The sequence below is a fragment of the Alternaria conjuncta genome (assembly GCF_024043145.1).
Source record: "Alternaria conjuncta strain BMP 0040 chromosome Unknown scaffold_11, whole genome shotgun sequence".
NCBI classification, from domain to species: Eukaryota; Fungi; Ascomycota; class Dothideomycetes; order Pleosporales; family Pleosporaceae; genus Alternaria; species Alternaria conjuncta.
The window spans coordinates 734,974-762,268 of record NW_026250100.1 but is presented as its reverse complement, the minus strand read 5'-3'; the positions used below and the strand labels follow the sequence as shown (position 1 = coordinate 762,268).

Here is a 27,295-nt window from a genome sequence, read left to right as displayed (position 1 = left end):
GAGCAGAAAAGGCTCTTAGAACATACGATGCATTTGGTGTGAGGTCAGCCATAACAGAGAGACTATGACAATCGTACCCTCTTCTCTACTACAGCCTCCCAATCCTTCTTCGTGAATGGGAGATACCGATCACTACCCTCCGGTAGCCAGTACAGCCTATCCTCTCCAGTGATCTTATCCGGATCAACACCCTCCTTCTTCAACCTACCCTTTTGAATCTTTAAAGTACCCGTATACTCTAATGCAGGCGTCACTCTTAGAAACAGCGGCACTGCATAACTCGGTAAGACCGCTTTCGCGTGCTTTGCCAGAGCTGCGAAGTCGAATGTTGACTCTGTGACTCCATCTGCCATAACGATAGATGCAGTCCCCGCTCGGCCGTCGTAGCCAGGCACAAGGACGCCGTATGCGTTCGTTTCAGCGATCTGTGGGAACTTTCCGAGCATGTCGGCTACTTCGTTTGTCGATACGTTTTCTGACTTCCAACGGAATGTATCACCTAGACGGTCGACGAAGAAGACGCGGCCGTCGGCATCTTGTCGCATCATGTCGCCGGACTTGAACCATCTACTATCATAAGCTTGCAGTCAACGAGCTTGAAAGGGTGACTTACATATCGCCCTTCTCGAACACATCCCTAATTCTCCTACTCTCTGTGGCGCCTTCGTTCTTGTAGTAGCCTGGCGAAGTAGCCACCGTCTCCGGTGTTAATCTATGCAGCACTTGGCCCGGCTCGTTCACTCCACATCTGATTGCAAAGCCGTTTGCATCTCTCATGATCTCTTCCGTATCAACATCCATCTTCACCCTCACTTCCTGGTCGCCGAACCGCCAATTCCAGATCAGCCCTCGGAGACCAATGCTATTCGCCGTGAAGGGACCAGCGTTACGATTGAATGTCGCCCCTAATCCATCGGTAGCCGCGTATAATTCGTTGATAATGGGTATGTTGAAACGCTCGCGAAAGGGTTCCCATACGTCAGGGCGCATGCCGTTGCCCCATGCCATCTTTACTTTGTGTTTCCGCTCGAATGCATTCGTCGGGCCGTTGAGTAGATACCTGCAGAGCTCGCCGACATACTGAATGATATCCGCATCTGAAGCTGCGACTTCAGGCCAGAAGGTCTTGTGCGAAAACCTCCGGCTCAATACGACTGTACCGCCAGCATGAACCATCGGTGTAACGCAAAGGCCATGCGCAGCCCCGTGATAGAGAGGCATGCATGTGTACATTCTAGATGCCGGGTTCAGTTCGAGATATTTGGCGGCGCTGTAGCCAGTCAAGAGCTCGCGACCAGTGCTCAAAGTCACACCTTTAGGCAGTCCGGTCGTTCCGGAAGTATACAGCAGCGAGCGGAGGGACTCTACAGTAATGTGTTCGCGACGCGAGTCTGGTATAAGAGTCGGGTTCGGTAGCGACGCGAAGAACGAGGGATTGTAGTACTGGATCTTAATGCCGGTCTCCTCGAGATCCGTACGGCATGGCTCGACATTGCTCTTGACATCGGCGTCTGCGATGAGGAATCTGCAGTTGCATAGCTATTACAGAAGTCAGCCAGTGTCTATCCGCCCAGTTCCAGGAATACTTGCCCTTGCGCAATGCACCAATCCTGTCCCAGTGAGGTTCCAGTTGACGAAGCTCGGAACAGCTCCAATCCCATCGAGAGCAAACCAGAGCATCAGATACTCCGGGCTGTTCCCGCCATCCACAGCAACCACCTCATCAGCTTGTATGCCCAGGTCCTCTATCAACCAATTCCCCACCCTGGTGAATGCATCAAAGAACTCCTTGTATGACCAGGTTTTGCCTTCGAAGATAAGAAATAGATGATTTGGCTGGTTGCGGACCTGGTCTTCGAAAGCGTGGTACGTGAGAGCACGTTTGCGAGTTGCACGGTCGGTGATGAAGTCGAGGACATCTTGTGTCGGCGAGAGAGCACCGCGTTTACGCCTGAGGTCATGGGCAATGTGATATTTCGCGTTGAGGTAGGCTGCTAGGGCTGCTGTGCCTGCTGCTCCGGCGATTATGGGTACTTGAAGATAGTCAACATCCGAGAATACCACGAGAGGATAGAGGTAGATGCTTACATGCCATAGTAACGACCGCTTTCCACTTATCGTCCGGTTCCAGAGGTGTTCATAAAAGATACAACGACCGATCCGTCTCTTTAACCCCAATCAACCGGGTGTACCAAAGACAATGCGCGAGAACAGGTAATGTGATTCATCGCAAAAGCTTCCTTTCGCAGGGAGTCGGGGAAAGCTAGGTGCACCGAGGTTGTTGTTGTCGCAGAGACGCGACTCAGGGACCGTCGACTTCCCCGCATTCTACCGGGTAGCTTATTTCCGGGCATCCGCTACAGGGAACCCCAGGGCTTTGCTACCATATCATCTGCAGTCTCTTTCTAAGTCGAACAGTCAGACATGTCTTACGATCATTCAATCCAATACTCTGCAGTTTTATGATCTTGAGGATCTCTCTAGACCCGTTGTTGATAACATGCTCTGCGGTTACCGCACAGGAATGTTGTCTAGAGTGTATGAACGCGCCCATCGTCCACGAACAAGAAGGTTAGGGCAATGGGCATTTCTGGAGCCTGTGTCGCATCATGCGGTTGCTGCATACATAGTGGTATATTTGATCAAGTAGGTAGTATAGAAGATGATGTATACTTCTACTCAATTGTTTTTGTAGCATGGAACGTATTGTTACCTCTCCCAATGAGGGGGTCTCACGTCTTTTGATCCTCTTAATCACTATCATACTGCATCTTGCATCGCGCGGCAATATACCGCCGGTTTCTAACTCCCATACAAACAGCATCTCATCCTGCCCCCTTCATTCCATCTTGTTCATCTCTCCAAGATATCTACTTCCTCTCCTTCCAAGTGTGAAAGCCATTCCCCTACTATAGCGTCTAGCTTCCTTACGTCCTCCCCATCCTCATCAGCCACAATCTCATCATCTTCAATCTCAAATCCATGACACCGAAGCCACAGGGGAAGCTCCTCCGCCCCCTGCATGCGATACAATGTCATCTTTCGCCCGTCCCAAGATTTAGACCGAAGGGTGATTGAATGCCTCCAGTATCCATATCCTCTCAACACCTTCAAGAGACATACATATACCGTCTCGCAAACGTGTTGTTCTCTAACCCAGTCTTGCGTACCAGCCCAGGAACCGCTGTTTGGATCATACAGTGCCGCTTCTGCTTCATCAATAGCTTCAGGTGTGTTCTTCTTATTGCGATCAAAATTCCAGTGCTGTATCGCTGAGCGAAAATCGTCGTTTGTCCAGTCTTTCGGTTTGGGAAAGCTTGTTGGATTCCAGTTCTGAGCGAATTGTTTCGCGTTCTTATGTTCGTCTTTGAGGCTTTCATCTTCTTCTTGTTTGGGTGATGAAGGAAGGGCACATACGCATCCAGACCGATGGCGTATGTAGCTCTGCCGATAGTACGGAGCTGGCTCAGATCTGGTAGGCTGACCCGTTGTAGCTGGTGCAGTGGCTGCTCTTTTGTGGTGCGCATACAGCTGCTCGTGGTACGGCTTAGCCGTAAATTGAGCTGGAAAGACAGTCATCTCATCGGTTGGCTGTTTGTTATCGAAAGGCATCGTCAGGTACAACTTCTTTGTATCGTGTTGATGGGTAACTTTTAGATCTTTTGCTTTGGGGTTGAAGTGTTGTAAGTTGAACTGTGGCTTCTAATATTCAAAGGCCCGCTTTATATATGCGCAGCTTTGCTTCTGTGTTACTCAAATAATTCGCTTACTTCTCTGGTTGTCTGGACTCTGGATATGTGCGGTAGCGAACCATGGTCGAATACCAGAGACTGCGTGAGCCCTCAAGTCCAGCTCGCCCTCATTCAATCAGAGTCATGAGTATTACTTCAGCGTTTACCTCACTGGTGGCTCGACTTTTACACTGATATTAAACATGATTCAGACACGCCTTACATTTATCATTCAAGTCCGCCGTCTCATCGCAGGACAATCGACCGTGGCTCTGAATAGTCCTCCGCTTCCGGGTACCACTCTTTCGACTGCGATCACAACGTTAGCAACCTTATTGCTATTCCTTTTGCCACCACTGCTGTACTTACTTCCTTCATCACCCCAGATTTTACTCTCTTAATCACCACCAGTCCAACCCTCACATACTCGCCCCGCTCTTTATCCGTACTAATGATTGCCACACCCAAAGCCGGCGCAACGATCAGAACCTCACAAGCCTCATATGCCTCGACATCGAAAAGAACGCGCGCATCATGGTAGCTTTGATCGCGCATTTGCACCCCACACGACCGATACGGACTTTTCCCTGTCGCTGCATCTTTCCCGATAGCAGTAACGTCGGTCACCGATCCACTGATCCTCGCCCACCCATCTTTCAACTCACCAAGCGGATTAAGTCCTTTAGGCACGACCCTGCATTCTTCAAGAAACGCACAGAAGCCTCGCAGCGAAGTATTCATACCTGTAGTAAGATCACCTAATCCGTAATCCACAGGTCCTTCCCCAGACATGAACGACCAAGACGGTGCCGTCCAAACGTCAGACCGTTTAAAAGGCGCAACATCATGCCTAGGTACCCACAGGAGCCACTTGGCGAAATTCCGCTTCCACAGTCCCGCAGCGCAGACGTCGCCAGTCATACGCTGCAAGACTGTCATGACGCCTGATATGGCAGGGAATTTGTCTTTGGGGTATGTTATCCCGCGGGCGGTGTAGTCGCGGACAAGTTGGAACCATGCGTCTAGGCCGATGGCGGCACCGATGGGGAGGTTGATGCTGTAGACTACGGCGTCGAGGGTGTAGAGGTGTGTCCAGCCTCGCCTTTGCTCTTCATGCGAGATGCCGTCGGGACAGCGCCAGAACATGTTGGCGCTGCCGAAATGAAGGGAGCGGGATGGTAGGAGTTGTTCTTGGAGGACCCAGGCTCGTGTTTCGAGGGGATCGCTTGGTAGTGCCTGGGTTTTGTTATCAAGGAGACGACGGCGTCTCGGGGGATGGAGCCTACGTAGTTGCGGGTCTGTTGAGCGACGAGATATACTTCTAGATCACCTTCGCTATCGTGGATTTCAATACGTTCAGTCATTGGCATCTTCCGTGGTCCTAGGAAGCCTGCTCCGCAATGTGAAGCGTTGGATGCAGCAATGTTAATGTATGATCCTGAGTAGATGTCGGCCATGACAGCCGATTCTTTTTCCCAGTCTGCTGTGTCATCTTGTACTGAGAGCGAGAGTATAAGCATTAGCATATGTACTGTATACAGAGGAGTCGGTTCATACCAATTGCCAGGCAGTCAATCCATACGTACCGTAGACCAAGGAACCGCACCACCATAGCAGCATCTTGAAGCGTCTTAGGAAGATCTTGAAAGCCGATGCTGCTCTTTCGCATTGAAAGCGTCTCTGTGGTAGTCATGAACGGCAACCCATTTCCCCAACAATAGCTCAGCGTTGCGTACTTCCCTTTCTGATCAGCGGTCGTTTCGACTAGCTTACATTTGGATTGAGAAAACAGTTCTGGCCACCGCTTCATGTTTTCGGCTAGAGCGTCGGAACTGGGCATGTCATCGAGATCCAGCACTCTTGTAGGCAACAACGAATCTTGCTGGATCGCAGAACATCTCTCATGCCGGGCGTTGCATTTATCAAACCAAGCCCTAAATTGCTTCACTGGCGTTGGGTCAAGCGAGTCTTCTAATTTTACTGGCTTGAATGAGTTCGGAGATGGGGTATCTTGTCTTGGATTAGCGTTCTCGCAATGGGTCAGCAACAAGATCCTATCCAAACATACCAAATCTATTCCGAAACTCCACAGCAGTAGCTTCAGGCATGTCCTTGTCTAAATAAAGATCAAGTTTGGTGCCGTATGTTTCAGATTCGGATAGATGAAGCCATGCTAGAGCGACTTCCATATCTACTTCTTGTGCGACTCGTTCGTAAACCGGCCGTGTTTCCAGATCCCGCATGAGCATGCTGCAAATTACACATTGCAAAGCGCTTCTTCTCAATAGTGGTAAGGTGGTTTGGCGTCTATCGCATATCCATGTCTCGTTGTCGTGGCCCCAGGGTATATCATTTTCGTCGGTCCAAGAGCTCTTTTTCCAGCCTGGGGGATGGTCGCCACGGGCGAGCGCGCGGAAGGGTATGGAGCTACAAGTAGTGCAGAGTGACATAACCAGTGTATATAAAATAATCAGAGTAGAATGGCAATGGTGAGATGTGGTGTGAAATGTCAAGTGTGATGGGTGGGACGTACCTGCCTACTTACAGTCAGCCTGCAGGTGCTCTAGCCTCACGTGTCTTAGTACATAGGACTGCTCCCCACAACCAACTTTGCCTTTCTAGGAACACTCGTCATGGAGTACTGTGATTTCGTGCCATAGCATTGATTTCTCTCATATTTTATCTATCCATCGTCATCAATCTCATCACCACCACCAATCAATCCACCACCTAATACCCAACCCCACCCCCCTCAGTCGGCAAATCAAACCACGCGTAATTCCCACCCGTACAAGTCTCCCTCAAATACGCCCACGCCTTCGGCCTCTGCCTCCCTTCCAACCCCGGATCCAGTCTAAGCGCCATCTTATACGCCGCCGTCTGCCCGCTACTATCAACCGGATCAACGTAATCAGGGATATCGCCAAAGTCCTTCTTCTGCAGCCGCTGTTCCCACGTAATGCCGACAGTGCCGCCATCGACAAAGGCAAAAGGAGTGTTGTCGACGTAGTGCAGTTGGATGCCGAGGCCGTACATGACGGTTGGGAACCATTTGTAGGCGGGGTAGGCGATGAAGTTTGGGACGGAGGAGACGGGGACGACGAGTTTGGAGTGAAAAGGTGGGGCGGTGGTGGCGGTGGTGGCGGAGGTGGCTTTGCCTTTGCCTTTGCCTTCGTACTGGGGCTTGGTCTGGTTGTCGAGGCGGGAGGTGAGTTTCATGAGTGTGATGAGGGTGTTGAGTTCGGGGCAGCCGCCGTAGAGGTACTGGGGATGTTTCTTCAGCGACGAGATGTGCTGGCCAACGGGACCGGTCAGCTGCTTCTCGTAGACGTCTGCTTCCTTGATGTACTGGTTCATGCGACGTAGAATGCTGGGAGACATGCTCTCCTTGCGGTTATCGATCTGGAACCGGACGTGGCGGACCATGTGGAAACGGCCCAGATACGCGAGACGGTCGAAGTAAGTCGAGGTGTCATAACCGATGGAGAAGGTGTTTGTGGAGTAGAACATGGGAAGTGATTCCTCTCGGACTTGCTTGCTGACGCGAGTGATACCGAGGAGATCGCTGGTCGCGAAGTGATGCTCTGCATTATCATCGTGGAACTGAACGACCTGATCGTCGGTATAGTCGCACAGATGAGGCCTGATGGGTCGGTCTGTATCGAGTGCGAGCGCATAGATGCGCTGACGTAGCTCCACAGAAAGCTCCATGAACTTGTGGAACTTTGGCTTCAACATCTTGCACCTGCCGGTGGTATGACGTTCGGAGTGACACTGGTGACAGAGTGTGCAGTTCATGTTGCGGATACCCTTTTCTGCCATGCAAGTGAGGCAGTGAGTGGGCGTGCGATATGTAGGCAGACGGGGTCGCACCGGAACGTTGGAGGTGATAGTAGGTGGTTTTGTCGCGCGTCTTGCCTTGGGCTTTGATGGTCCTGGAGTGGGATCATTGACTGGTGGAGCTGGCGGAAGGATTGGGTTGAAGGAAGGTACACGGAGAGAAGCCGCAAGATTCTCGTCGTCTTCGTCTCCCAGTGCTCGAATATTGCCTTCAGAACGCGGTGCGCGTAGACGACGACGTGTATAGGCGGTGGATGCCTGGAAGTCACTCGAGCCAGTAACCGATCCCGTCGAAAGAGGAGCGTGGTTCGAATATGCTGCTTCGCGAAGAGCGTGCATGTACGAATCGGCTGCACAAGTTAGCTATGAGTCCTCACCAGAAAATTAATAGGGTCCTCTTACCTTGGTTCCTCCAGTAAGTCTCCGCTTGCTGACCCATCGATTGCCCTGACTCACCAGACGTCGGTCCACCAGTACCAAATCCCGAGTCTGCTTCGATCGCTTTCTGAAAGTCCTCATCATATTTATAATCGAAGTATTCCTGGCCACAGCGGTCGCACAGAGTCCGCTCATCTCCATCCTCACGAGGGTCAGGCTTCAGGCAGCAAGACATGGGCGGCAGAACGAGATTTCCATTGACCACCAGGTCAGTAGGAGGAAGGAGTGGAGCCAGAGCTGGTTGCGCGGGTTGGTGAAAAAAGTTCTGCGCGTACACCGCACCACACCCAACGCAGACCCAGTCACCGTCGTCCATGGTCCAGTGCTTAGAATCTGGACAGCATTTCGGCGCATCACCTATGATGGGATGTGGGCGGCCAGCTTTCTGGTTGACCTCGAAGCCCTTTTGAGTTGGGCGAATGTCGGCGCCAGACTCCTTCATGGCCAAAGCTAGGTGTAAGGCTTCGGGGCTGCAATCGTTCGGCCAGAAGTCACTCCAAAAGTTATCGTTCGCTTCGTAGTCGTCGTCGTTCATTGTCGGCGGCTGGTAGCTGGGTGATTGTGCAAAGCTTGAGAAGTGAGAGAGCAGGTTATTTAAGTGATATTTGAAAAAGTGAACGCGGTGAGTGGGCGATTATATGAGAGCGAGCAAGAGAAGCCTAAGAGTTTCCACGCCGCAGACGAGGAAGTGAAAGCACGCATGTGACCACACTGTGATAAGTCAGGAGTCCGTGAATCAGATGAATCGGGGAAACGCACATGCATACGACAAATCAATCTTTCTTCATTGGTAGATTTTCGAATCACTGTCTTTACCACTTCTTGCCTCCCTCATCACTGAAATCACGTCCCTGGCGTTCCTGTTCTAACCTAGCGTCAAACTCTTGCTGCGCGCGCTGCCTCTCCCTGGCCCTCTCCTCATCACCCGCAACAAACGTATACGAATCTCCAAGCGTGGACCCTTCCCTTTGCTCCCTGCGCTCTGGCTCCGCTCTGCGCGATTGTTGCTGCTGTGGCCTTTGAAGTGGCGCTGCTGCTCCTCCTCCGGTGCGCCTTAGACGATCCCATGACGATTCACCAGGTCTTGCTTGAGATTGGGATTGGGGTTGTTGTGGGTTGTTGACTTCGTCTTGGAAGAGGCCGCCAGTGGGGGAAGCGTCGTCATCGAATGGAAGAGATGAGGGCGGTGCTTGCTGGCGTTGTGGAGCTGGTTGTGATGTGTCGTTTGAGAACGTCTCCCATGTGTCTGATCCGGCGGTTCTGGTACCCCACGATTCGTTTCCAGCGGTCGGGCTCATGTCGTCGCCTCCATCAGCGTTCCCTTGAGGCTGCTTACCCCAGCTAGCCTGTGGTGACGGGCCACCTCCTGCCTTGTTCCTGACCTGCTCCTGGAATTGTCGTCGCCTGTCCTCGATCTCACGTCCTTGTTGTGCGGTCCTCTGTCCCTCAGCATGCGATGAAGCCTTCAACTCCTGCCCAAACTGCTCCAGCTTCGGATCATTCGAGGTATTCACCGCAGCCAGAGGTTGCGCGAGGAGTTGACCAATGATGTTGCCCATCTGTCCTGCCACCAAAACGTACAAACTGAATCGCCATGTGTGTCGTGCAAACATCGCCATGTTGCCCTTGATCGGACCAAACTTATTCCGGTCAATGTCCTCCACCTTTGGCTGATAGAAGGGATACTTCATTTTATCCATAGTCCTCCACCATTGGTACGTTCCTGCAGCTGCACCCGTGGCGGCGAAATAGCTTTTTGTTTGCTCAAGCTGGTATATGTGGAATGCGAGCGCCTGCGCTTCTTCGGGGTTCAATTGACGGCCGACCTTGCGCTCGGCGAATTTGAGGGTAGTTTCGGTCTTGAAGCGGACAGCGCGGTCGGAGAAGCCCATGAAGGTGCCTATGATCGGTAATGGCTGGGGCAGGACGCTCGCGTCGAAGCGAGCGCCTGAGGAGGGCGGCGACGCGGAAGCATACGGGTCGTCCGAGGAGGGGTACGGGTTATCTGTGAAGCCTTCCGGGGCTGTATTGTCGACGTCCTGGAGCACCATGTTGGTATGTGTGGAATTGGGTCGTGATGGTGTGTGGTCGTAGGAAATGGTGCGTGGTGTGATGAAGAGACATCGGAGCTTAGCTCAAGCGTTGATGACGGCATCGAACACAACCTCGGGATCAGGGTCCACCTGGCAGCTGCGAACACCTTAACACGATACCATCGCCCAACTAGCGTCTCGCATCGCGACAATCAACGCTTGTCACCTCCGTCTATTCCAATTACTTCACATAAGAAAGATTTGTCACAAGATTCAATACGGTCTATTCCCATGTTCCCCTGACCCAGCGATACTCCCTCGGCAGAAAATGTACGTACTTATACAAAAGATAAAGAAAATGACCACTCCAAGTTCGACCAAACTACTGCGAACCCCATATGCTCGCAAGGAAGCAGAAACTAGACTGTGTTGAGTGAGGAAAGTACCCAACTTCGCTTCACAAAACGCCGCGACCCAAAGCCGCCAGCAACGGCCAATTATGATAACCAGAAACACCCTCGAAGGGTACGATGAGAAAAGCGACGGGCCAAAGACTTGGTCCACCGTTGCGCGCGATATGTTGTATATACTTTTGCGGACCCAGAGTGTCGTCGACTGATCACATGCCTATAAAATGATGCAGCGACAGCCAGCTGTAGGTTCCTCGTCGTTGTCTCTTCGGCTGCCAGTTTTGCCTGTCTTGGCGTTTTCCTCGTCGTCCACCATTTCCTGTGGCTTGACCGTCATGTGCACCACGTTAGGCGAGTCTGTCTGGAACCGGCAGTCTGTCCGATGTCAGTAGCTGGCCTTGGAGTCTGGAGTGTCTATCGATGCGGGCTGCGCGTCGTGGCTGCATTAACCAATGATCGGCATGTGCCGAGCGATTGGACGAGCCGTGCCAAGAACGTTGACATGATGCGATGAGATGGAGGTGCTTACCCTTGAGTGGGGATTTGTCGTCGAGCATGCGACCAAAGTGTATCAGTCGTATTGAGCCTGGCGATGTGGGCCGGGTCTCCCATTCTGCAATGACGAGTTAGCGGTTTGCACGACGAAGGCTGCAAAGGGATGCTCTTTGGGCACCATGCAGATCAAGACCGAAGACGTCAACATAGCCACCCCGCTGTCGAGCCAAGCTTCTCCCAGCTCTTGCGCCACGTAGAGAAGAGATGCGCATGCGTACCTTCTCGCCAGTCCCGCCATATCAGCTCCTTGAGCGTGTATACGCTGATGTTGTAGGGGTCCATGTTCTCGACATTGACGTTGCGCTTCTTGAGGTACTTCTCCTCAATCTTGTAGGGGTGTCTCGAGCCACTCGTGAGGAGCAGCATTATGACCAGCACGGGGCCATTGGTGTTGTCTGGGTTCGCGGCTGGTGTATCGGTCGACGGCCCAATCGCCTCGGTCTCTGCGCGATTTAACGCAGCAGGCGGTGCGGGTTTCGCAGACGGGGCAGCAACGACGGGCGCGTCCTCAGAGGCGCTGATTTCGGTCACGTGTGGTGTGGAAGCTGCTATCGCGGCTGGAACGGGCGTCTCTGCGACATGCGTGCTCGTGCTGGCGGGAGCTGGGACGGCGCCCGACGCCTGGAGAGTCCGCATCTCGACGGGGCTGGACGACAGGCCTTCGCTGCTGCTCTGCGGTCGCGACCCTGCGGCGGGCTGTTGTGGAGTGGTTTGCGGTGCCGTGGGGGCTTGGTCCGCTGTAGACGCCATGGTGGTCGGCCGACTGCACTCGCGACGGGCGGCGGCGATGCGAAAGGGGAGCGAATGGACGGGCCAAGCGAGTGGACGACGATGGCACGGCGGGGGGATTCTTCCGGGCAGGCGTCGTCGGTGCAGAGGGCGCGGCAGCGAAAAATAGTTTGGTGTTGAGATGTATCGGGCCTGTGGGCGTGAGAGAGAAGGTCGGGCGACCGTGCGCGATTGGGAAGTCGCCGTCGCCGCCTTGTTATGCCCTTCTCCGCAATCCGCAAACGCGGCAAGAGCGACCCGCCGTCTCCACCCAGAGCCACTACTGAGCCGAGAACACCGCCTCAATACCTGGGCTTATGCCACCCGCCCAATGTTTGCTGGTACCGATAGACGTGAACCAGCAAACTCACAGCCAGCCGACTTGTGCTTCTCCTGTCACTGCCTACACTGCTAGGCCCGCAACGCGCCAGGTTCTGCCTCCCCAAGCGTCTGCCCCTGCATTGCATGCCCATGGCCATTATTGGTCAGCTGAGCTGTTCATGCATCTGCTTTACGCCACATGCACAGCAGTCCGAGTGGACCCGGGGCTCGTTCCGAGACACCCTGGGAATGACAGTAGACTATCTTGTTCAGCATGTCATAAGCATAGAATATGCGTCCTGACGTTTTCACCATGCCTAGTCAGTTGCCGGAATGCTATGTCTGTCGAACATCAGATCATTATGACGAAATATCAACCAGTCACACGCAAAACCATAATGCAACCTTGAGGCATGCACAGCTGCTGGAACAGTTCCCTTCAGCAAGGACACAACGAATAGCTCTCGGACGAGTTAGGTATCGAAGGTCATCGGCCATGAGAAACCGACTTATTCGTACGAAAGGCCAATAACCATATGCCCTTTGCCGACCTTACATCAAACTAGTGTTCCGAGTCCAAATTGATCCGCCAATTATGCCGGTTATATTCGGTTCCAGTGTCCATCAAGAGAAAAGACACGCACGTTAGTCAAGCCATGCTGGTGAACGTATCATTATTTCATTCGTGTCCTGGTTCTATGCCAACGCCGGTTGTCCATATCGTAAACGGTCCCTAGTATGGCTTGGGCGGATGAAGTATCGCTACCAATGCATTCAGTATGCCCTCCATGTGTTCTGCCCAAGCACCATAAACGCTCTACCAGTTCATCTTCATCTTGTGCTCAATCTCCGTGTGGAAGTCTGGCACCTCACGCAGCTCGTTGCCAGTGAAGACATCCTCCCAGCCAATCTCCGTGTCCCGTCCCTGCAGAATGTCCCGGTGAACGTTGCTGCTTCCACCTAGAGTTGCTGGCCTCCACTCGCCCGCCTCGGCGATCTTGAGCTCCATACCCCTACGCACTGGCTCTGCGATGCCGAACTGTCGCCTCAGCATCTCCATCTTCAGGCGGTCTTGGGTGTCTCGCCATTGGGTGAGACGGGCCTCGAGAGGGTGGGCGGACTGGAGAGCGACGGGTGCTGTCGACGATGAGGCGGCGCTGGATGCTGTGGTGGTTTGGCCAAGGCGAGAGCGCAGGGTATCGTGCACACCGGGGGCTGAGGGGGCTGAAGTCTCGAGAGCGGTTTGCGTGGAGTGTGCCTTGTGGGGGACGATACGGAGAGACTGGATAAGTGTTAGACCAGGGCACTGTGTACATGGGCGCTGTGGTGCTGATAGCGTACCATCTTGTTGAATGTGACGCTGAGACTTGTGAGGTGAGACTGGTACGGGCTTTTGAGAGTTTCGACCTCGAATATACGATTTAGTGGGCTGAGGTGGTGTTGATGTTCGAAGGCGGGATGTCGAACTGTTGCTATCGATGGAGCTCCAGGCTACGGAGGTGACGCGCCCGACTAGCGCGGTCTTGGCACAACCATATGCTCCAAATCCCGACCTCACCACTTCACAAACGTTCAAGAGAAGTATCTAACATGAATCATGGCTGCGTAAACACCTTCAGTTGCGGACAACTACATCCCGACTATGCTGCTCAACGGCAGATCCCAAACTACACAAGCGACGACCATGGCCCCTACACTGACCATAGCTGCCATGAGAATGTTGACAGCATTGTTGTCCAGCAAATCGCTCCCGACTTCGATCTTCCGACTCTCATGCTGTGCATCCACGACTGCACTACCGCTTCCCCCGGCTCTCAGCATTGTCTCCGATGCCTTGATCGACGCCGCAGTGTCCGCTCCGCTCGTCTTTGCAATGCCTTCCTTGCCTTCCGCACGACTGCTGACTTTACTGCGCACTTGACCTGTCTTGGAAAGATGAAGAGGATGGCTGCTTTTCACGAGAACTCTCCTGCCTCCTTCGCCCTCTACGACCTTTCCAGAGTGGACGTCGACAACACTCGCTTGAGCCAGAGCACCCAGAAGCGAGTCGAGTAGTGTTCCGCTAAAGCCAGCAGCTGTCAGAGCAAGTGTATAGGTGATCTTCTCGGGCAAATTCCAGTCTTTACAGAAAGGCAGGAACAGCGTAGATGTAGCTGAGAGTATGAACGCCCCCAGTAGGCCTGCACCAAGTCCAGTCGCAGTCACTCCTCCATTTGTGCCTGGCGGGACGACACGCCATGGAGCTGTTATGAGACGTGGCTTTGATTTCGAAAGGATACCGAGTTCGGAGGAGAAGGTGTCGGCGGCGACTGCGGCGTAGTTGCTAGAGTATGTTAGCAATCACATGCTATGACATGAAGTACACTCGCTTACGCTACAATGCCTATGACCAGGGCATCACTCCCTTTGTGCCAACATAGACCCTGGTCGTTGTATCTCCCTTCTTTCCTTTGCTGCCCCAGGTGCAGCATGAGTAACACCGAGGCTACGCCGGAGTTCGCGATGACCTGAACATGATTGCGCTCGCCTTCACCACCAGATGCGCCCGTCGCGGACTGTGTCAGTTTCGCTTTGATATCGTGTTTGACCTGTCTCGTGTTAGTACTCGTCTATCGCATTCTTCATCAAACGTACCTTCGTCACAGTACTACCGGCCAGGAAGAAGACGGCAAGAAGCACGAAGAATACACTCCATGGGTGCAACACATGCACGACTGCTGTCGCGAAGGCCACCAGAATACCGACTGGAGTCAGTGATTTGCGAGAGTATGCTCGGTAGACTAGCGCAGCAACGGCGGGGACCGCTATAGTGGGTTGCATGCTTGGAGGTGTTGGTAGAGCGGCACGGAGGTGTGGCTCGAGATGGACGCTTCCGAACGTGATTGTGGTTGCGTCATGGCCAAGCGTGGATGATGGCGGCCTGGCCCGTGGAATCCGTTGCGAACATTAGCCTTACAACTTCGCGACTACTTGCACATATCAAAACTCCATCCATTTCGACTCTCATCTCAAATCTTCGTTAAAAGGACAGAAGTTTTCTTAGAGGGCGCCAACACCTCAGCTACCAGCCCGCCTCCAGCTTCTAGAAACAATGCGTCGCTACCACTAAGGTTATGCTGAGGACACCCACCACTCGTGTCGCCCTTGACTATCTCTGCCGTCCGCTCAGAGACTTGATTGGTCTGAACATGCATCCAGAAACCCTCGATACTGCAGCTACTCCCACGGGTTCCCGAAACTCCAACGTAGAGCTGTGAGGGAGACTCAAGGAACGCAGACAACGCCGGAGTCTAGGTCAAGGGCGTGTGCCCTTCTTCGCAACAGATCTCTCGCCCTCGAGACCACTGAAGATCATGTGCTTCCTAAGATTCTCGGCCGATGCACAGCAGAAAGAACTAGCGGGATACGCAACGGGACAGCTTAAGGGCCCAGACACAGGCCCATCCCACGTGTTGCAAGGGGAGCATGCAGCACTCAATCTACATCCATCCACAAAAGCGCCACAAACATGTGCAGTGTACTAAAAGCCTGTACTGTTCCTCTGGTCATAGCGTGGTTCATCATGAAGCACCATCTGATGGGCTTGTGAAGCACTTCACGAGTCTACGACAATTTCGACAGTTATCCAGGCGTAACACGCACAGCCTCAATCAGATGACTTGCTCAAGGACAAGGAAATCGTAGGCTACAAGCAGCATTCACCGGGAGCACGTGTGGCATGCTGCCAACAAAAGCTTGACAAAGCTTAGGAAGGCTTAACCCTTATCCGATCCCTATCAGCCCCATCAGCGAAGGATCTATCACTGCCATGCCTACGGGAGGCCTCGTCTGACAGGCGGTGATATCGCTGTGGTATGTACCAATCGCAACTCCATGACTGCGCCACTATTAGCCGAAGAGGATAGCGATAGCAAGGTGTGATCTGTGATTGGTCCGCGAAGGAGACCCAACTAGGTATAGTCAGATTTCCTCGCCATGGCCGTAATGCGCAGCACAAACCTCGTACGATTAATGTGTAGAGACCCATATTGTGACCAAAATCGGCTTAGACTGGTTCCTGAGACTGTCGGGAGCCTGAGATGCGATGCAAAGCCACGCAGGCTCCGCGACTCTCTGGTTCCCTATTTGGGCCAGCATAGCGCAACTGCAAATGTAAATCAGGATATAAGGCGTCGACTGCTGCGACGATGGAGGTAATCAGCCCATCTATCTCTGCTTTTGCTGCAATCTGCTTTTCGCCTTGTTTTTTAATTATCAAATATGGCGATATACCTCTTCAAACTCATCCGAGGAAAGCTACGAGAACGCGAAGCGCAAAAGCACATCCCAACTACAGATGACTCCCATCTAGTACCCGAACCAGCTCCAGGGCAAGAACTTCAAGATCTCTCAACCCAACATAACCATGGACCATCGCAAGACTCAACAGGAAGCCATATCAACTTCCTCACCCCAGAAGAGACAGCACGACAGAAAGCAGAAGCGCGCCAAAGAAACATCCGACAATGGAAATTGATGCTAGGACTCGTGTTGCCTAACTTCCTGGCTGCTATGGATGTCACTATCGTTGCTCCTGCTATTCCACTTATATCAACTCATTTCGGTATGTCGATCCGCTCATGCCATTGCCATACGACCCCATGTCTATGCCCAAGTACTAACACAATTGCCCAGACCAGCTCTCCGGTAGTTTCAACTGGATAGTAGCCGCCTACACGCTCACATTTACAACCTTCATACCCGCGTCAGGCCAGTTAGCTGATATTTACGGCCGCCACTTCGCACTCCAATTTCAGATGTTCTGGATCACCATCGGCAGTATCATTTGTGCTACGGCTCAGACTTGGAGCATGCTACTTGCGGGGCGTGCTTTGCAGGGCTTGGGCGCTGCGGGTATCATGAGCCTGAGCCGGATTATAGTGTCTGATGGGGCGACGCTGGCGGAGACTTCGAGGAGTACTTCGATCTTGTCTTTGATTAGTGGCTGCAGGTAAGTCTGCCTTCAGTTTGCAGCTGAAAGAACAATACTGATCATGCTCTACTAGTTATGCCGTCGGCCCAGTAATCGGCGGCTACCTTGCAGACGCAAGCTGGCGTTACATATTCGTCCTCCCCATCGGCGTCGCAGTCCTCTCCATCCTCATCATCTTCTTCGTCATGAGACAAGAGCTATTCCACGGTCGTGTCTCTGTCTCCCCAGGTCAATCCCGGCGTCTAGGCTACATCTCCGGGCTCGCAATCATCGACTGGCCCGGCCTCGTCATGTTCATCTTCGGCGTCGGCTGCATAATCCTCGCGATCCAATGGGGCGGCACACAATACTCCTGGGGCTCAGCGCCCGTAGTCGCTCCCCTCGTTGTTGGAATCGTATTGTGCATCGCGTTCTTCACCTACGAATACCTCCTCGGTCCTGGCCGCGCGGTTGCTAGACTGTTCCCCCGCCAAATCCCCATGATACCCTCTACGCTTTTCCGCAAGAAAGACACAGCTCTCCTTATGACTATAAACTTCTCCGCGGGCATCTCCATGGTCTGCGCTTTCTACTTCATATCGTACTACTGGCAGTTCGCAGAAGGCTACTCGTCTAGTCAGGCCGGAGTGCAACTCCTGTACTACACCCCTGGGCTGGGTGTCGGTGTCTACATCGCAGCTAGACTGTGTAATTCGTGGCTACGACAGACATTTGTTCCTTTGCTCATCGGATCGGTTGTTGAGGCTGTAGGGTTGGCGCTGCTTACGTACGCGGTTTCAATCAGGCATGTTACGATGGTGAAAGTCTTCCTGGCAGTATCAGGTGCAGGCACGGGCTTACGCTTTATGCCTATTGTTCTGCACGCAGCGGGTATCTGGTCGACGCGCGTTCCCAGTATGCAGTCGCTGCTTTCTTTCATGTTACCATTAGGCGAGACCGTCGGTATCGCTATGATGGGATCGGTTTTCTCGAATAAGCTTACCACTTTCCTGGCCGGAATCGACAATTCTGGAAGCGGCATCGAGCTACCTGCCACCGGGGCACATAGCCTCGAACTCCTGAACAGTCTTCCACCGGCGGTCAAGGAGGAAGTTCAGCATGCGGCTGCGAAGGCGGTGATGTGGTCGCTGATCTCCATCATGCCGTTCATGGCTGCGGCGATTGTTGCGTCGTGCTTTTTGGGGAATGTTTGGATTGGGAAAAGGGCAGAGAAGAGTGAAGAGGGGCATAGTCAGGAACATAAACCTGCGCAAGAGGCGGAGGTGGGAAAGGTTCTGTATGGGGTTTATGTGGTTGCGTGGTTCATGGGGAGGCTCGAGAAGCAGAAGCAGGATCTGGATGTCAATATGGAGGGTGATGAAATGAATAGGGGGCATCATAAAGTGGTTGAAGGGGATAGGGTGTAGAGAGGGTCAGAGTTGGGTACCAATATATTTGTCTTATCACATGTGTTATCTTTTGACCTGGGGCTCTCTTACTCAAAATCAATCATCCGCTCGTAGTTTCCAAAGTCTGCCCCAGATGTCGCCCTCTAACAGATCCGCTCATGCGGTTCTCTCCAAGGGACCCCGAGGATCTCAAAGATCTTCCTCTCGCTCCTACCCTCTACCAAAACGCCGTCGTTCAACTTCTCACCCCGCTTCCCCCTATGCACATCCTTGTACAGCCCCTTCTGGTTCAACCGCATATTCTTCTTGCGAGCCAGCAGCCGAATACTGCGATTAAAGATATCGTTTCCAGTGAAGTATATGAGCGCTGCACCCATCTCCTCCTCGGGGACGAGAAGAAAGTCCATCCGGCGCCAGACCTTTGAGGTAGGGAGACAGGAAGCACCGTGCCACTTCGAACCCGTGGGGTCATTGGATCGGGAGGTCGCTAGGGAAGCTTTCAAGAAGCCGATCTTGTAGAGATGAGGGACGAGGCGGTCGAAGATGATTGTCCGCATAGCGGCAAGCGAAGTATCGGGCTTCGTGAGTATCATGTCGATATCGCCCGAGTCTTTTGCGCCACGGCGATAGCTGCCCATGATGGTGGCTTTGAACTTGGGGTCGATCTTCTTCAGCTCTCTGGTGACTACGGCGCCGTGAGCCTCGACTTCAGCGCGTGGTATCCGGGAGTTGAAGTCGTCGTAGTGCTCTACACCGACCTTGTTGCTCTCAGTAAGAGTCGCTTTGGTTCGAAGATCTTCGAGCGTGCGATAACCGGCCTTGATCCATTTGTGGGCCTGGACGAGTCCAGCGCCATAGACACCGAGAAATAGGCGGAGTACCACGTCGAGAGGGTCATCTCGCGTGCTTTCGAGCCTGCGGAGACGATCGGTGAGTACGATCTCTTCGATCTTCTTGGCGAGCCGTCCGCCAATATAAGGTAGGGCTGCAGCTTGTTTCGCAGTAGTGATCTTGACCGTTTGCTTCTTCAGGGTAGTGATACATTTGCGGTAGCTGAGCACGCGCCATTGGTCCTGCATCTGATCGTAATGTTTGCACATCTGATCGAGGATCTCGATAGTACGGGCGTTCGGGTTTTGGGATGTATAGCCGTTCGCACCTGGGTCCATACATTGGAACGCGTTCTGGTTGAATGGCTTCTTATTGCGTAGAGCAGACGCTTTCGAGACAATGTTAAACTGCTTTGGTAACTTAGGCGCCACGACTACGCGCTCCTCGTCAGTACCTGAGTCGTCTACATCTTCCACACCACTTGCGACCGGAGACCCTGCATCCTCGTCTTCCTCCAGTGGTAGGTGTGCGACAGCCTTCGTTTCCAGTATCGCTTGGGAAAGAGCGTCATTGAATTTATCGACAATCTTAGGTTGCGAAGCTTTCGTTGGACTCGAAGACGGCATGACGAAGCTATCCTCGACAGTTTCGTCGAACGAGATACGCGTAGCTATATCTGCTACAGGTGGCGTAGCGGGAACGCTTTCTTCGGTTGGATATGAGTCGGTCTTTTGTGATTCTTTTGCAGCAATCTGTCGCTTTGACGACTTTATTGCTGGTGAGCTCTGTGATGCGGCTGAGGTTTGGAATGGCTCTCTCGGCTCACCGGGTTCCTTCCTGCTGGGTGCACCTTTGATCGCGAAGCGTGGTTGATTTGGATCTCGGAGTCCTTTCCATTCTACAGTTTCCGTTATATAAGGCTGGAACTTGACGACCGCGATGTGCTCAGGAATGCTAGGTATGTTCGGATCCCGCAGTAGCAGATCATACGTGTGTACGTCGTAGTTGTCGTCTATTATAACATGTGTAATGTTTTCTGTCCATTCCTTGACCCAAGCAGCACCGAGTTCGATTACTTTGTGTATACGTTGACGCCGCGGACCGGTAATATCGTGGCTCGGCCAGAAATATACGATCTTGCCCTTGAGGTATTGTTGCTCCTCTGGTCTCAGCTTGATATTATTTGCTAGTTTGGGCTTTCCTTTCCACTCCCTTGGAATGTCACCCATTCGTATATAAAATGGAGTAGTATCTTCGCCAGCTGTCTCAGGTAAGGATGAGACTCGGTTCAGAGTACTCTTCGCGCCAACGACAGCTGTTGACCTGGTACGTGCCTTGGTGACTGGCAACATCTTTGTAAGTCCTTGTTCAGGCGCTGTAGATGAACGCATCGGTTGGTGGGTCTTTTGTCGCTCGATTGCGCGTCGTGTCTTCGTTTGCGCCTCGAACTCCGCTTGCCTTTCTTTCGGGGTTGCTCCAAGGAAACTGCTTGTCTGCCTTCTAAGCGCTGGGGGCCGCATGGCTTTCGAATCTTTCAATGCGCGTTCGAGTCTACCCACGCTGGCGTCCGGGATGTCGTGCTCATCGTCAGGGATATCCAAAAGTTCCTGCTCTTTGAAGTAGGCTTCTTTGGCCGCAAGCGCATTGTTCGACATGATGTAGACTTCTCGAAATCGATGAGTCTTTGCGATTAAAGTTATGTTGTTTCGAATTGGGCTATTGAGTTGAGTAGCGACGTGAGCGCCGCTCTAATACTTCCAAGGTAGTCAAGGGAAGGGACTGCGGAAGCACAGTTGCCTATCGTAGCGCCATTTATATCGTGCGCCGGGACCGTTAGCCATTTCAAAGCTTAGCAGGCAATGCGCTGGTGAGAGAGTGTAGAACGTCACCGAGGCAGCAGCGCGTACAGAGTTGGCGCTGACGCGAAAGCACGTGGTACTTTGGCCGCTTCTGTGCTAGTTCCACGCTCACATCCGTCATTTCTCGAGTTTGGCGGGACAAAGACACTCGACAAACACAATGCTTCAGCCCCGGATAGCAACGCCATTGCGGCGCACGTTCCTTACTACCTCTTCGATATGCCTACGGTGCCAGAGCCGAATCGCAATTCCCTCAATCGCAAGGCAATCGCTCGTTCGACCTTTTACCTCCGCGCACACTCTCCGCCAGCAAGCACCGGAACCCAAGTCCACCCAGACCTCGCCCACACCAGATCCCAAAGATGAAGACATATTCATCCCGAAGCCACTTGGCCGTCCGATCGGTTTCAGCCGCGCCCCACAACCAGGCGAAAACGCCAGCATCCCCAAAACCAAGAAGGACTACTCCGGTATGACCATGTCGCAACGGAACCTCGAGAAGCGCAAGGATCTGGTCGAGAAATGGGGCACAAACTATTTCCGCGACTTCAAGAATATCCGCAAGTATAGGTCGGGAAAGACTTTCATGGCGAACCAGAGGATCTTCAAGAAGGACGCGGCGTTATACTTTCCCAACTTCCACGGAGATACACTAGAGGGGAAGGACAAGGACACTACGAATGTGCTCAACGGGAAGATTAGTGTTGTGAATGTGTTTAGTTCGATGTGGGGGTTGACCCAGGTCGAGACTTTCACAGGGAAGAAGACAAACGCCGCACTGCACGAGATTCTGGCGCAAAATCCCGAGGTTGCGCAGATGGTCGACGTCAACATCGAAGAGAACACGATGAAGGCTTGGATCGTGTCGCTGTTCCAGTGGCGGCTGAAGGCCTCCAAGCCAAAAGAGGACTGGGGCAGGTACTTCGTGGTCAGAAAAGGTGTTAGTGAGAAGATAAGGGAGACAATCGGACTCTTGAACGGCAGAGTTGGGTATGTCTACCTGGTGGACCAAGACTGCAAGATTCGATGGGCAGGCAGCGGAGACGCAGAAGGCACGGAAATGGAGGATATGAACAGAGGCTTTGCGAAGCTGGTCAACGAGGCCCGACAGTCTCCTTCAGAAGCCCCGCCTAAGGAGGCTTGATGACGAACATGTAACGATATCTTGTACAGCATACGGAAGACTCTCAATTCCCACGATACCCAACCCTTTGTAAACATAAACGTAACCGTACAGGCCCAAGACGCCTTGCGCATAGCATGCTAATGAAAGTCATGAGGATATCCAGCCCGCTTGAACGCCCAAAATGAACATGTGCAACCCCATCTACCTGAACCATAACAGCATCAGGAAGCAGAATGCGATGAAACTACCCAGTATGATGCCGTCTCTGCGCTTCTTTGTGCCAATGCGTCCGATCAAGCTGTTGATGCCAGGGACCTGACTTGCAGCGCCCACTATTCTCCGGTTGATGCTCGTGAGCGTTTCCCTTTGCAGGCTGAAGTTCTCTTGTACAGCGTATGCCTGGCTGAGGACCGAGTCGGCTACGTTGTGCGAGTTGTCGATGCGATTCCGCTCGTCGAGCATGTAGTCGGCCTCGGCTTGCTCTGGGTTCGCGGACCGGTATGCATCAATGTCCGAGCGTACATTGGAGAGGAGGTTCGCTCTGTTGCGGGCCTCGTTCAGGGTAGACTTGAGGCGCGCGAGCTCGCGACGGTGGTCTGAGAGTACCTCGCGGTGTCTGGCAAGGTTGTTCTGCTTTACGGCCGACGAGCCATGTGTCGATTCGGAGTCGAGGAGCCGCGAGAGCTGGCCGACAAGACCATCTCTTTGCTCGAGGATTTCCTGCAGCCTAGTTTCGACCCGTAGCTCTTCTTCTGAGGGTTTCGCGGGCATGTTTGGTGTCGAGCCGAACTGCGAGTATGTGTGGAACAGCGTCTCTGTCTGGCATGCCTCGTTAGCAGGGCTGCCGCGAGCGCCGACTAAGTCCGTCGCAGCAGTGAATGGAACCCACTTGTTGTTCGAGCGTGCGCGCTTGCTGGCGCAGTTGCGCCCATCCGCCTCCAGTGGACGACATGTCGGATGTCACGGTATCTTCACAGGCCGAGGCAGCAACAATGGTTCCTGGACTTCTGGCATGATGAGGGTCGCACCTGCCCTGGCGCGGGCTACGCAATGCACGGCCAAGGCGCTAGGCCGTCTTGGTGATCGGCGAATAGTTTAGCGAGGCTCCGGGCGACACACTGATTTCTGACAACACCAAAAGTTCATCGTTGCGACACGCGAGACCCCATCCATATCACCCGGTCCTACTAACTCACAGTCAGAATGGTACGTCGCTGCTCTCATTTATGCGTTTGGTATTGGGACTGCGTCGCGCAGCTACGGAACCGCTGGCAGTGAGGGGTCAGGCCGTTGCACCCTCCGCTAGTGGTGCTGCGCAAGATTTGATACTTCACGATTGAGAGAACCTGTGCTGACTTGCTGCCTCCAGTCTACTTCCAAGGTCGTACGTACACCCTCGCCTGCGCAAACACCAACCTCGGATCTCGTGCTCACAACCACCGCAGAAGACCGCCCAGCTGTGGAACAAGTCCAAGGATGAGCTCGCGTCCCAGCTCACCGACCTCAAGTCGTACGTCGCCGAAACCGGAACACTGGCAGGAAAATGGAATACTGACGGACGTGAAGGGAGTTGATCCAGCTCAGGACCGCCAAGGTCACCGGTGGCTCCAACACCAAGCTCACCCGCATTCATGATGTCCGCAAGGGAATCGCCAAGGTCCTCACCGTCATCAACGCCAACCAGAGGGCTCAGCTCAGGCTGTTCTACAAGGGCAAGAAGTGCGTCTAGGCCGACTCGGAAGCTCCAGGGACAAATTTCTGACACTGAACAGGTACACTCCTCTCGACCTCCGCCCCAAGCAGACCCGCGCCATCCGCCGAAAACTCACCAAGCACGAGGCTTCGCTCGTCACCGAGAAGCAGAAGAAGAGGAACACACACTTCCCCCAGCGAAAGTACGCCGTCAAGGCATAAGCGTGCTTTCGTGAAGGTGTTTCTCTTTTCTTCCTTTGTCTCTCATGAAGCATTGCATTGCCGGGGCTTTTCCAACCAGCGAGCCACCAGTGTACCTTTAGTACCATACTCCAACGGGGCGAGGAAGGTGGTGTAGCAGGTGGAATGGACGGACAGGGCGATCTTTAACGGAAATGGGTTGGCGTCCATGTCAAGATCTATGAATTAAAAAGTTCAGACAAGCACGGAATGATACCTCATGAATTGTGAAGGAGTTTTACATTGGTCCTACAACGCCATGAGTAACGTCCGGTGCGCATGAAGTATGAATTACGACTTACCAAGCTCTCACATGCGCCTTGCAGTCCCGTGTCTCTGTACGAATGAATCGCTTGCGATAGCGAGAGGGCTTCAGTTTCCCAAGACGTATGGTCCTGTCAGGCCTTTGTGCTTGTCAAGGTCTACAACAGCTGTATTGACATAACTTTTGCGCTAATACTAAAAAGACAACGCTCTCCCGTCTGCTAAAGATATCTACCACTCCACCACCTCCACAGTCTGTATTACCACACCTTCCAACCCGTTCTCATGTCTTTCAGTAAGCCTCCTTCCACTCCGCATACAGACTGAGGTCTTCCTCCTTGACACCCACCATCTCTTCTCTAACACCGATTACACCAACCCTACCAATCGCTTCAGGGTCTTCGTATTGCGCAAGGCAAACCTTGAGCCATTCAATGACAGCCGCCTTATCTTCCACTAGAAGAACTATAGCATCGAAACCGCCAGCACCAGGAACAACGCCCCCAATCACGCCGTCGAGCTTGGAACAGTAGTCCAGCAGACGCGTCTGCTGAGGCGGCTCAATAGGCACACCAGACTTCTCGCCCATCTCGCGAATCAGCGCGCGATTACTCTCAATGATTTGTTTCAGCGCGTCGTACTTCGACTTCGCATCCCCATCGCTTTGCTCATCAGTAGCCAAACGCGTAAGTTCAGCAGCCAACGCCTCATTCCCCTTCTGCAGATCTTTCCAGATCCTCTCCGCTTCCTCTGCCTTCTCCGCTCTCCACGCCAGAACCTTCTTCACCATGCCCGGTGTTTCGCTTCCGCAGTCGACATCGCACATGACTAGGCGTACATCCTTGGGCATCTTGATAGCAGCTTTTTGGATCTCGGTGTCCCATGTCGGGCCTTCGACTAAAGAGCGTAGTTGTGTTGCGAAGCCAGGGCTGCTGGGTTGAGGTAGATCGCTCAGCAGAGAAGGCGAAAAACGCTTGTAGAGACAGGATCCGTAAACTGCAGAGGCGATGTCGAAACCGCTTCCGACTTTGCCTTGGGCGTGGGAGTGAGAGGCTTGAGCGAGGTTGTGGAGGACTGTTTGGCCCTTTTCTGTGTGGATATCGAAAAGTTCTTTCGGCAGGTAGAATTCTAGCACTGCGGCTGTGAAACTTGTGACGAGTGCTGCGCTGCTTCCTAATCCTGTCTTGTGCGCTTCTTTTAGGCTCACGTTGAAGTCCTGGAAGCGCGAGACTTTGTGGGGTTGCGAGATGATGTTGGAGCTGCGGGTGACGCCTGGATTGGAGTAGTAGGCTTGGTCCGCTAGAATGCGGATGCTGGAGGGCTGGATGAGGGTTTTGGGGAGGAGGGCGTGGATGTAGGTGAGGGCGTATGTTAGGGCGGTTTCTACGAATGGGTTGCGGGATCTGGCGATGGATTGTTCATGGCCGCTGTGTTGGGGTTAGTTGGACTGGTAGACTGAATCAAAGTGTAGCTTATGATAGGATCATGCGCATCGATGTAATAGAAAAGCGTGCAGAATAGTACAAGAGAAGGGGTCAGTTTGGAGGAGCCACAGCACAATCAAAGCAGTAACACGATGCGACGCCAACGTTCCAGTCAAGTGCTGATGTAGGCTTTGGGAATCCAGATACTATATTGACATTGCAGCCCCATCTCGCAACAGGTCTTCAATGAACACGTGATAAATGACCATTAAGAATGCTTTGCCCGATTGGGTAGAGATGCGAATGGGCTTGGAGGGGAGTGATACACAAGAAAAAGGAAAGAAGGGACGACCAATGAGATGATACGATGCAAGCGACGGACGTGGCTGATGGAGGGAGGGAGGGAAAAGGCACTTACACGCTCAACTGCGTCAAGGTGATGCCTCCATCCTGGCCCTGCGACCTGTATCCGTACTCCCAAATGGCCTCGCGGAACTGAGGACTCGTCACCAGGATCTCGTTGATCGTCACGCCGGATCTCGTTTTGATAGGTTCGACCACGGTGTGAATCCTTGCGTCTAAACCGAATACCAGACCTGTGTATTCCCGGTCCAGTACGAGGTAGCCACCCGCGACTAGTACCTTTGCCGGGCAAGAAACGGCCTTCGGGGTCAACGGCGCGTCCGATGATGACATGCTGAAAGTGGAGTAGCTGGGTGCGATAGGAAGCAGCAGGATCTCGATTAGTTGGATTGATAATAGGCAGCAATATTCGCGCAATGTTGGAGGGGGCTGGAGATGGCTGTCTCGCGGGGTGTGCAGCGTAGACTAGAGACCTGACTGCAGGCGCGGTGGGTCACTGAGCTTCTGCCACGAACTCTTGCAGCTGCCGGTATACACCGTTTCTTCGAGGACGCCGAGTGCGGTTAGGAGGAATTGTCGCGATGATAATAACTTTCGTCACGTGCACGTGTACGGCGCCGCAATTCACATGCAGCAGTTCGCCTCCGATGGGCACGGCGTATGGAACCGGAACGGCGGATTTAAGCCATCAGGTGCTAGTCAAATCCTGCAGCAGGCCAGATCCATGCGGGGTGCAGGCCGTGTTCTTCTCGTCGTTCTGTCTGAGTCATCCAGAGTTCGATGGGCGCCCTGGACGGCGCGGTGCCACAATCGATCCGGCTCCGACGTTACCAGGGACGCGAGAGAGCGCGCGTCGACGATTGGGTCGGAGGCGTATACATCCCTCCCCGAGGGGACACGTCGCCGGGCTCGCGTGAGCGAAGGCTAGACAAACGTGCCCAGGTGGGTTCAGCGCGACTTGCGATAATTTTTCGGCCAATTTTAGCGGCCATTGCATCGGTCCTACCTTTTCATGACGACTACGAACTGTGCGCTCGAAG

At 53.2% G+C, this 27,295-nt stretch overlaps 11 protein-coding genes across 11 annotated transcripts; 3 read left to right on the top strand and 8 right to left on the bottom strand.

The window, feature by feature from the left end:
• Nucleotides 1-62: 62 nt before the first annotated feature.
• On the bottom strand, nucleotides 63-5,571 carry FAT1 (long-chain fatty acid transporter fat1; the record flags this gene model as incomplete). Its single annotated transcript, XM_051472029.1, has 9 exons — nucleotides 63-567; nucleotides 614-1,539; nucleotides 1,591-1,951; nucleotides 3,200-3,373; nucleotides 3,418-3,531; nucleotides 4,594-4,967; nucleotides 5,018-5,229; nucleotides 5,318-5,386; nucleotides 5,505-5,571. 9 exons carry the CDS (start codon nucleotides 5,569-5,571, stop codon nucleotides 63-65), a joined length of 2,802 nt encoding a protein of 933 aa, XP_051324226.1.
• Nucleotides 5,572-6,461: 890 nt separating this feature from the next.
• J4E85_007798 (uncharacterized protein) lies at nucleotides 6,462-8,544 on the bottom strand (the record flags this gene model as incomplete). The annotated part of the gene is made up of 2 exons (XM_051472028.1): nucleotides 6,462-7,921; nucleotides 7,974-8,544. 2 exons carry the CDS (start codon nucleotides 8,542-8,544, stop codon nucleotides 6,462-6,464), a joined length of 2,031 nt encoding a protein of 676 aa, XP_051324225.1.
• A 277-nt stretch (nucleotides 8,545-8,821) lies between these two features.
• On the bottom strand, nucleotides 8,822-10,060 carry J4E85_007797 (uncharacterized protein; the record flags this gene model as incomplete). The annotated part of the gene is made up of 1 exon (XM_051472027.1): nucleotides 8,822-10,060. The coding sequence occupies one exon, from the start codon at nucleotides 10,058-10,060 to the stop codon at nucleotides 8,822-8,824; it is 1,239 nt and encodes a 412-aa protein (XP_051324224.1).
• A 609-nt stretch (nucleotides 10,061-10,669) lies between these two features.
• Nucleotides 10,670-11,757, bottom strand: J4E85_007796 (uncharacterized protein; the record flags this gene model as incomplete). Its single annotated transcript, XM_051472026.1, has 3 exons — nucleotides 10,670-10,827; nucleotides 10,982-11,065; nucleotides 11,226-11,757. 3 exons carry the CDS (start codon nucleotides 11,755-11,757, stop codon nucleotides 10,670-10,672), a joined length of 774 nt encoding a protein of 257 aa, XP_051324223.1.
• Nucleotides 11,758-12,913: 1,156 nt separating this feature from the next.
• On the bottom strand, nucleotides 12,914-14,916 carry J4E85_007795 (uncharacterized protein; the record flags this gene model as incomplete). Its single annotated transcript, XM_051472025.1, has 4 exons — nucleotides 12,914-13,378; nucleotides 13,798-14,419; nucleotides 14,470-14,684; nucleotides 14,731-14,916. The coding sequence occupies 4 exons, from the start codon at nucleotides 14,914-14,916 to the stop codon at nucleotides 12,914-12,916; spliced, it is 1,488 nt and encodes a 495-aa protein (XP_051324222.1).
• A 1,440-nt stretch (nucleotides 14,917-16,356) lies between these two features.
• Nucleotides 16,357-18,474, top strand: J4E85_007794 (uncharacterized protein; the record flags this gene model as incomplete). Its single annotated transcript, XM_051472024.1, has 3 exons — nucleotides 16,357-16,699; nucleotides 16,771-17,086; nucleotides 17,142-18,474. 3 exons carry the CDS (start codon nucleotides 16,357-16,359, stop codon nucleotides 18,472-18,474), a joined length of 1,992 nt encoding a protein of 663 aa, XP_051324221.1.
• A 125-nt stretch (nucleotides 18,475-18,599) lies between these two features.
• Nucleotides 18,600-20,942, bottom strand: J4E85_007793 (uncharacterized protein; the record flags this gene model as incomplete). Its single annotated transcript, XM_051472023.1, has 1 exon — nucleotides 18,600-20,942. One exon carries the CDS (start codon nucleotides 20,940-20,942, stop codon nucleotides 18,600-18,602), a length of 2,343 nt encoding a protein of 780 aa, XP_051324220.1.
• A 364-nt stretch (nucleotides 20,943-21,306) lies between these two features.
• J4E85_007792 (uncharacterized protein) lies at nucleotides 21,307-22,290 on the top strand (the record flags this gene model as incomplete). The annotated part of the gene is made up of 1 exon (XM_051472022.1): nucleotides 21,307-22,290. One exon carries the CDS (start codon nucleotides 21,307-21,309, stop codon nucleotides 22,288-22,290), a length of 984 nt encoding a protein of 327 aa, XP_051324219.1.
• A 183-nt stretch (nucleotides 22,291-22,473) lies between these two features.
• J4E85_007791 (uncharacterized protein) lies at nucleotides 22,474-23,224 on the bottom strand (the record flags this gene model as incomplete). The annotated part of the gene is made up of 2 exons (XM_051472021.1): nucleotides 22,474-23,091; nucleotides 23,162-23,224. 2 exons carry the CDS (start codon nucleotides 23,222-23,224, stop codon nucleotides 22,474-22,476), a joined length of 681 nt encoding a protein of 226 aa, XP_051324218.1.
• Nucleotides 23,225-23,475: 251 nt separating this feature from the next.
• Nucleotides 23,476-24,186, top strand: RPL35 (60S ribosomal protein L35; the record flags this gene model as incomplete). The annotated part of the gene is made up of 5 exons (XM_051472020.1): nucleotides 23,476-23,478; nucleotides 23,642-23,656; nucleotides 23,718-23,782; nucleotides 23,839-23,991; nucleotides 24,045-24,186. The coding sequence occupies 5 exons, from the start codon at nucleotides 23,476-23,478 to the stop codon at nucleotides 24,184-24,186; spliced, it is 378 nt and encodes a 125-aa protein (XP_051324217.1).
• Nucleotides 24,187-24,760: 574 nt separating this feature from the next.
• On the bottom strand, nucleotides 24,761-26,588 carry J4E85_007789 (uncharacterized protein; the record flags this gene model as incomplete). Its single annotated transcript, XM_051472019.1, has 2 exons — nucleotides 24,761-25,895; nucleotides 26,311-26,588. The coding sequence occupies 2 exons, from the start codon at nucleotides 26,586-26,588 to the stop codon at nucleotides 24,761-24,763; spliced, it is 1,413 nt and encodes a 470-aa protein (XP_051324216.1).
• Nucleotides 26,589-27,295: the final 707 nt, after the last annotated feature.